The sequence below is a fragment of the Budorcas taxicolor genome, chromosome 12 (genome assembly GCF_023091745.1).
Source record: "Budorcas taxicolor isolate Tak-1 chromosome 12, Takin1.1, whole genome shotgun sequence".
NCBI lineage: Eukaryota > Metazoa > Chordata > Mammalia > Artiodactyla > Bovidae > Budorcas > Budorcas taxicolor.
The window spans coordinates 36,045,693-36,054,046 of NC_068921.1; the positions used below are offsets into that span (position 1 = coordinate 36,045,693).

Below are 8,354 nucleotides of genomic sequence, written 5' to 3' on the forward strand. Positions count from 1 at the left end.
CTGGGGACTTCATTCGTGGCGGTCCCCCGACCCCAAGCTGGGTAACGTCCTCGTGATTTCTCGGCCGTGGGAAGCGGAGAACACCGGCAGGGCCCCGGGCACCCTCGCTGCGGCGCAGGCCTGGGTGCGCCCGCAGGGTCTCCCCACCACCGCCAGCCCCGGCCCTCGGCGCATAGTTGAGGGATCGAGTCACACAGGGAACTCAAGGAGACGTTTGTTAAGTCTGCCTGTGAGGTTTGAGGGGAGAAACAAGCAGGCACTCGGCCAAGCGCAGCGCTGCCCCTCCTCGCCCACCGCGAACCCACATTCCCAGGAGGGAAGCGGCCCGGGCACCCGCGCGCCCGCAGAGCCTCGGAGGTAACGGCCCTCCGCTCCTGAACTCTCTCTTCAACTATTTTGCAATAATTAATTAAATCCGAACTTTGAGCACCACAGCACTCTAGGACCCGTCCAGGCAGAAACCACAGTAACAGCAACGGCACCAAACCTTTCACATCACACACACACCCCCCCAACCCCGCGCCCGAGACGCTGGGAACCCCAGCCTCACCGCGCTCGGGCCGGGGGAAGCGCCGCGGACCCCGGCGGCGCGCCCCGCCCCTCGGCGCTGGGGGCGGCCGGACGCCGAGGAGCCGCCCCCTCCGGACTTTCTCAACAGCTCCCGGGAGGAGGCGGGGTGCGGGGCGCGGTTAAAAGGCGCCGCCGGTCCAACAGGTGTCGAAGGCCCGAGCGCCCCGCGCGCCGCGCTCTCTGGACTCAGGTCGTAGCGGCGCCCCCGCCCCCGCGACCCCCGCGATCCCCGCGACTCCCTCACAGCCGCCGCGCGTTCCGCCCGTGCGCCCCGCTCACACCGGTAAGGCCGGCGCCCACTCTCGGCTGCCCCGAAAGGGAGGGGTTTGTGGGACCCCTCGGGGAGAGACCCCCGGGACCGCCAGGGGCTGTGGGGCCCCTCGGAGAGGACCCTGGGACCACCAGGGACTGTGGAGCCCCTCGGAGAGGGACCCCGCGGGGAGGAACCCGGGTCCCCAGGCTGCACCCGGCGCGCACTGAGGCCCCGCGCCCCGGCCAGTGGCCACAGCGGCGCTGGGCGCCGGGCGAGAGGCGATCGCGAACCCGTGGCCGGAGTTCCTCGGGCCGAGTGTGCTGCGCAGCGCGCGGTCCAGAGGGAGCGGGGCCGGGAGCGGACAGGTGCGCGGACTCGCCCAGAGTGTTCGCGGCTCCTCCGGAAAGGCTGGCGCGGCCGCCGGGCTCTTCACCTGGAGCCTCCGGTCTCCGGAGGTTTCGCTCAGAAAGAAAACGCGGTCACGGGCGTGAAGCGGAAGCTCAACCTGCAGGAAGCTGATCTTCCGCGGCCGAGCGGGAGCCCAGCGGCTAGCGTGGCCTCTTTCCCTCCCCGAGCTCGAGTTCCGAGCTGGGCTTGCAGGCGCAGTCGTGGGGGCGGCTTTCGGGGCGCCGGTTACACACGGGGAGCCGTACTTCGGGGCTCCCCCGCCTGCCGGGGCCCAGGCCTCATCGTCCTCCCGCATCCCAAGAGCTGACCCCCGTGCCCCCCATCTCTAGATGCGGTGATAGCCGAGTCCCCATCCCCTCTTTGAGTCGGGGGCAGGGTCTGTGGAGACAAGGACCACCACTCAAAAAGTGAGGGTTGAGGAATTAACAGGTGAAGAACTCCTGGTGACCTTTCTACAACCTGCGCTTCACCCAGCAGCGCCGCCCACCCCCCCACCACAATGTCGCCCCTCCGCCCACCGGGCAGGTGGTGTGGACAGGTCAGGAAGGGCAGGGGTCAGCGCCGGGATGAATGTTGAGAATGCTTTTGTCTGGCCTGGTCACCTGGCCAGCTCTCCTCTCCTGTCACCCTGTCCCATGGGTTCAAACTTTAATTAGCTCCTCTGCCTCAGGGATCTTTGGACAGGAAGCTGCCACCCAACCAAGAGCTTTTACAAAAGGACAAGGATGGAGGGTTTACTTCCCACTGTGTTTTCTGAACATCAGCCGCTGGTTGACTGGTTAGAGGAATGTGGGTCCTGGGCTGGCACACACCCCACCCGGAATCTTTAGCCAGATGCACTGATACAAGTCAGATGGGCTGTTTCAGAGAGTGTCCTGTTGGCCCTTAGTAAGTGAGACCGAGAAGTGGAGGGTCTGATTTCACAGAGACTGTGGTCACGATGCCGGCCAGGACGGGCCAGCTCAGAGGAACCCAAGGCCTCCAGGCCATCTGTTTTCAGGGTCAGGGCTGAGCCTTTTCCAGGTGACGTTTCCCTCTTTCAAGCCAAGCTGCCCAAGTGTCTCAGTGCTTGTAGCTCTCCTGTCCTGACTTTCTTGTGTCTGGGCTGCCTCCTCTGAAGGAGTGGCCATGGATGGTTTCAGCCAGGCCTGGGTGCCCCAACCAGTGCCCCATAGGCGGCGGGATGATCAGACTGCCCCCCCACCCTGGCTGCTCGGGAAGTCCAGCGGGAAACAGGACCCGACTTGCTCAGAATAAGGAGAACACTAAGCTTTTAAGCAAGAAGAAGCACTGAGAACCAGTTCGGAAGGTGTAGACACAGATTACTCATCAGATTGTAGAGGGTGGAGCCTTGTTATAAGAGGCTTGATTGAGACAGACGGGTGTGACTGCACGTAAATGAAGACAGTTCATACCCTGCAATGAGAAGGCCACCGGCTCCTGGAGGCAAATGCCAGGGCTCCCCAGGTCCTCTCCAGCAGGCAGCACATCACCCGGCAGCATCCACATTGACCCTCAATACCATGAGGGTGCCTGCGACGGCTAGTCCCTGGGGACTCACTGAGTTAAGCTTTCATTTATTTTCTTACAATGCACCTCTTTAGAAGCACGTCTAAATTAAAACCACAGCCACAATAAACATGCACCATCTGAACAGTTTTCAAACCTGAGTACTGACTGGTCGGTCCCAGCAGGACAACGAGGACCCCAGCCCGCACACAGAACACACACAGAAACCCAGGCACACACTGGCTCTTCCCTGAGGAAGGACTGTTTCTAACTGGCTCCCTTTTGTACAGGAAAAGGAAGTGAAGCCCATTGGGAAATGTTAAACATGAATTTTACCCTTGGGGACAGTCATTTCGCCACCTCATCCCATGTCCGGAAAACTGAAATAAATTAAGGAAGGAGGTGCTGTGGGGAGACATGGCCTCTTGGCCTTGAAGGTGAGGTCGGCCCCAGCAGGCACGAGCCCAGAGTACCATCCAGAGCTAGAGGCCAGCAATCACTTGGGGGTGCTGAATGCCACTGGAGGGTCAGGGAGACCCGAACGGGGGGTGTCTGCAGAGGGTTTGGTCAGCATATCCAGGGCCCTGGGTTAGTGGGCACATTTGCTGGGGTGCTCCCTCCCCACCCCACGAGTTGATTGTGCTGAAGGCTGGGTGTGTTACTGGAGTGTGTACACCCCTGTTTACTAAAGAACAGAGAACAAGTCCACAATCAACTGCCTGCTGCACAGCAAACCCCATGGCAAGCCTGGTTGCTCCTGTTTCCCCTTGTTGAGGGAGGCTGTGTAAGAACTGGCCCTTTGAGATGGCTGGTGATCATGGGCCAGCCCCCCACACGCTGGTCCCACACGTTCACCCCGTGTTGCACTGTATCACTCTCTTTTCCAGCACAAACCGCCCAAACGAGACGATGGACTGGAGCGCACTGCAGACGATCCTGGGGGGTGTGAACAAGCACTCCACCAGCATCGGCAAGATCTGGCTCACCGTCCTCTTCATCTTCCGAATCATGATCTTGGTGGTGGCCGCCAAGGAGGTGTGGGGGGACGAGCAGGCCGACTTCGTGTGCAACACCCTGCAGCCTGGGTGCAAGAATGTGTGCTACGACCACTACTTCCCCATCTCACACATCCGGCTCTGGGCACTGCAGCTCATCTTTGTGTCCACGCCCGCCCTGCTGGTGGCCATGCACGTGGCCTACTACAGGCATGAGAAGAAGCGCAAGTTCATCAGAGGAGAGATAAAGACCGAGTTCAAGGACATCGAAGAGATCAAGAACCAGAAGGTCCGGATCGAGGGGTCTCTGTGGTGGACCTACACGGGCAGCATCTTCTTCCGTGTCATCTTCGAGGCTGCCTTCATGTATGTCTTCTACGTCATGTATGATGGCTTCGCCATGCAGCGCCTGGTGAAGTGCAATGCCTGGCCCTGCCCCAACACGGTGGACTGCTTCGTGTCCAGGCCCACAGAGAAGACCGTCTTCACGGTCTTCATGATCGCAGTGTCTGGAATTTGCATCCTGCTCAATGTCACTGAGCTGTGTTACTTGCTGATTCGATTTTGTTCCGGAAAATCAAAAAAACCAGTGTAACCATAGTGGTCGCCAGGTTTAGATAAAAGAGGAGTGCGATCTGTGCTCGGCCGTGGGGCACAGTCAGCTGAGGCCCCCCCGCCCCCGCCCTGGGTACAGCTCGGCTTTAGGGCCACCTTTGACCCCCTCCCCAGTAGATCGCACATGCAACCCCAGACGCCTCTAGAGGCTGTGCCCCCCACCCCACCCCTGCAAGTGTCCCACTGAAGGCAGACTCAGAGCCTCTGCCACTTTTCTCTGAAACCGGTCCTCGTGGGGCCAAGCTGGCCACTGTGGCTATGCCTGTTTAGACAAAGGACATGGTGTTTGTCTCCGTTTCTTTGAGGAAAGGAGAGAAACACCAGGGCCTGAAGAGCACAGGGTCTGGTTGATCCACTTAGGGCTCTCTTTGCCATTTTCCCTGCATTAAAGGTGAACACAGAGAATCTTGGTTCTTTTATTTGCTTTGACGTTTCAGTCTTCAACAGTGGACGCGCTCCCTAATGGTTCAAACACTGTTACACGTTTTTTAAGTGAAAATTTAACATATGACATGTTCTTTTGATCTGCAAGGAACCATTCATTATAGGTTCCTCTTATTTGAAAGTCTCAGATTATGATATGTAAACGGGGTATAATTAGATGCTCTTGTTGAATTTAACTATGTCCTTTCAGGTGTGAGTGGTTTGCACTGCCCCCAAGAGGCTGTCCATTGTGTGACGTGTGGTGTGTGCTACAGGAACGCATTTCAGCTTCCCTCAGTGAAACAAACTAGGGCTTCTAATACTTGGCGATGGCTTCTAATAGCAAACAGCCTCATTTCAAAAGCTTAGATGTGATTTTGCATGAGGAATGAAGACTTTATATACCATGAGTTACTACCAACGGTGGGGTGGTTCAAGACACCCTGAGCTTCCTTACGATGGTGCCTTTTCCACTCCCATGGGTAGAACACTGACTTACAGAAATTGCTTGGGACTGTTTTATTGCCACAGTATGATTTAATGGTGCAGAAGAAAATGGCAAATTGAGGGGGAAGGGGCAGTAACTGTTTCTAAAAAGATGTAAAAACTAGACTCTAAATTCTGACAATTAAAAATGAGTTTCATCTACTTCAAAGGTTTGTTCACTTCCCTTTTCAGCATCCAGGCTTTTAAAGTGAAAATAGATTTAATAGACATTTTTTAAAAAGTAGAAACTAGGGTTTAGATAACTATTTAGCAGTTCTATAAGACAGACAGAATCCTAATATTTTCATGATGCTTGACATGGTTTCAAAAAAATGGTACTCAGTATACTTCAATGAGAGTAAATACTTTCCTGTTGCCAAGAATAGCTTTATAAAAACATTTTGTAATAATACATAATAGTTTTGATTACATACTTGTAATTAAAATAATTTTGTAACATCTCATATATCATTTAAATATTAAAATATAATTGATTCATATAATGGTTATTTAAAATCTATTACAGAATGTGTGCTAAGTAGCTTCAATCACGTCCAACTCTTTGCAACCCCATGGACTGTGGCTCTCCAAGATCCTCTGTCCGTGGGATTCTCTAGGCAAGAACACTGGAGTGGGTTGCCATGCCCTCCTCCAGGGATCTTCCCGACCCAGGGATGTGCAACCTGAATCTCATGTCTCCTGTATTGGCTGGCAGGTTCTTTACCACTAGCACCACCTGGGAAGCCCTTTGAATAGAATAGAATAGTAGCTTCTAATTTCATCTATAGCTGGTTATGTGAAAATTTCATAATACTAAATGGGTAAGTTACCACTGTGTCTGTCTGAGACTCTGGGATCCTTCCGCTCCAGTTACAGAAAAGCCTGTGTCACCAGAAGGACAGTTGGGAAAGGATAAAGAAGGATTATTCCTGCCCCATGCTCACCACTAGCGGCTTCCTGAGAAACACGCACATTGTGGGTGTGGACAGGCTTTGCTGCTTGGAGGATGCTGAGCTGGGGTCACGTGACCAGGTTGGCTCCTAGAAGAATCATTTAAAGATGTTAAAATGTTATTCACAGTCAAGGTTGGCTGAGGCATGAAAAAATTCCGTCAGGTGTCTTTTCTATGGGGTTTTCTATGGGGTTTCATGTCCATTTTTGTGCAACCAAACTGGTCTTATCACCTGCCTTCTGTTCCCGGAGCACCTTCCAGTCTGTGTGTGTGGCCTGCTGCCCAGCGCACTCCTGGGATGCAGAAACACCCAAGGTGGTTGGAGACCTCCTCCAGGGACCTGAAAGCACTTTACACATTGGTAATTACAAGTGTGTTTATGGGCAACCATATGCCCCTTTGTTGTTTAGTCTCTAAGTCATGTCCAGCTCTTTGTGACCCCCTGGAACGTAACCTGCCAAGGCTCCTCTGTCCATGAGATTCTCCAGGCAAAAATACTGGAGTGGGTGGCCATTTCCTTCTCCTGGGGATCTTCCCGACCCAGGGATTGAATCCATGTCTCCTGCCCATTAGGAGGCAGATTCTTTACCACTGAGCCACCTGGAAAGCCCATACAGTTTGTAGGTGGGTTTAGAAGGACAAAAAGCAGTCACTTTTCCTCCAGATGATAGAGAAGGGATAAGAAATGGTCCCTGGCCACCTTCCAGGCTACCCTCCACACAGCCTGTTATAGGAACACATGACTTTTTAAACAGATGCACTCACAAGCTATATTATGATTCTTGGGTATTAAAAGACTGGGTCAAAATAATTACAGACGACTACTGACCGCTTTTAAGAATTTGCAGACATGTTTGGCCGCATGCCTGAAAATTAGAGCTTGAACTCTAAAAACGATCATCCTAATATATATCTCAAGCCACTCATTTATAATTCGTTGTAGGTGAAGAAAAGCTCTGCTTTTGTGTTATTTGTGAAGAGTCCACCCAAGTTCCCTGTGTCAGGTTGGCCACACCAAGCCCATAAGAGGCAGTGGGAACAGCCTAGCTGCTAAGGCTTTCTTGTTCGGAGTTTATTAGGACACCTCGACTCTTCCATGCATGGGCAGCTGTGGGCAGGTAAATCTGGGGTGAATCAGGAAGACGATGGTGGGAATCTGGGGGTGGCCAGGGCCTGAGCGGTCCCTCATGCCATCCCTGACCTTGGGGAAGGGACTGGGGAGAGGCAGGGCACTGAGGGGTCTGTTGTGGGTACAGGGAGCTCACTTATTTGTCAGACCTGGTTCCTCATCTACCTGAGGGTCACAGAAACCCAATAAGATAATTTACATCAAAGTGTCCACACAGCAAAGCACTAAGTGATATACACTTGTCTCTGTTTTCCACCAGGTGGATCCCAGGCTGGGGAATGGATGGATGGGGTTCTAGAAGGAATGACCCTCCCAAAGCTGGGGGAAACCGTCTGTTTACTCAAAACCTGAAATAAGTACAATTTCGGGGGCAGGGGGTGGAGTGGCTGAGACCACCAAGAAGGGGAGGAGAGGCTCTGTTACCCTGCACCTGGAGAAAGATCTCAAAAGAAAAAAGCTTTGTTTCACATTGTTAGGGTCACTTCACACCTCCTTCCGAGTTACCAAGTGCTCCTGAGCTGCCCAGCAATGCCCCAGGGGTGGCCACGCCTCCTCCGTGTTGGGGCACAGCTCAGGGCAGAAGCGCCGCGGGGGCGGGTGGGAGGCAATTCTGGAGCTAGGGGGGTTGCTTCCGGAAGCTGGCAGCCCTTTCACCCCGCACCGGCAGGGCTGAGGGGCCCCCTCTGGTGACACCACCTTCCATTCCTGCCTGTCGCTAATGATATTATTTACTCAGCCAAGATTTACGGAGTGCCCGCTGAGCACCAGGAACTGTTGGGCAACAGGACTGGGAGCAAACAAAATACCAACAAATACCTGAAGATGAGCGCAGTGGAGAGAAATAAACGGGAAAGAGGCGGTGCCAGGGGCCAGATGGCCAAGGGGAAGCCTCTGGGCTGAGGTGACGCCTCCTCCAGGACACCTGCTTCCAGCATCTGTCCTGCCCTCTGCTGGACCCAGAGGAATCTGTCCGCCTCTCAGGAACCTCCCATCACCAAGAACAAGTCCAAGTTC

At 54.2% G+C, this 8,354-nt stretch overlaps 1 protein-coding gene across 1 annotated transcript; it reads left to right on the forward strand.

Annotated features, from left to right (window-relative positions):
- Window positions 1-3,649: 3,649 nt before the first annotated feature.
- On the forward strand, window positions 3,650-4,330 carry GJB2 (gap junction protein beta 2). The gene has a single exon (XM_052650255.1). The coding sequence runs from the start codon at window positions 3,650-3,652 to the stop codon at window positions 4,328-4,330; it is 681 nt and encodes a 226-aa protein (XP_052506215.1).
- Window positions 4,331-8,354: the final 4,024 nt, after the last annotated feature.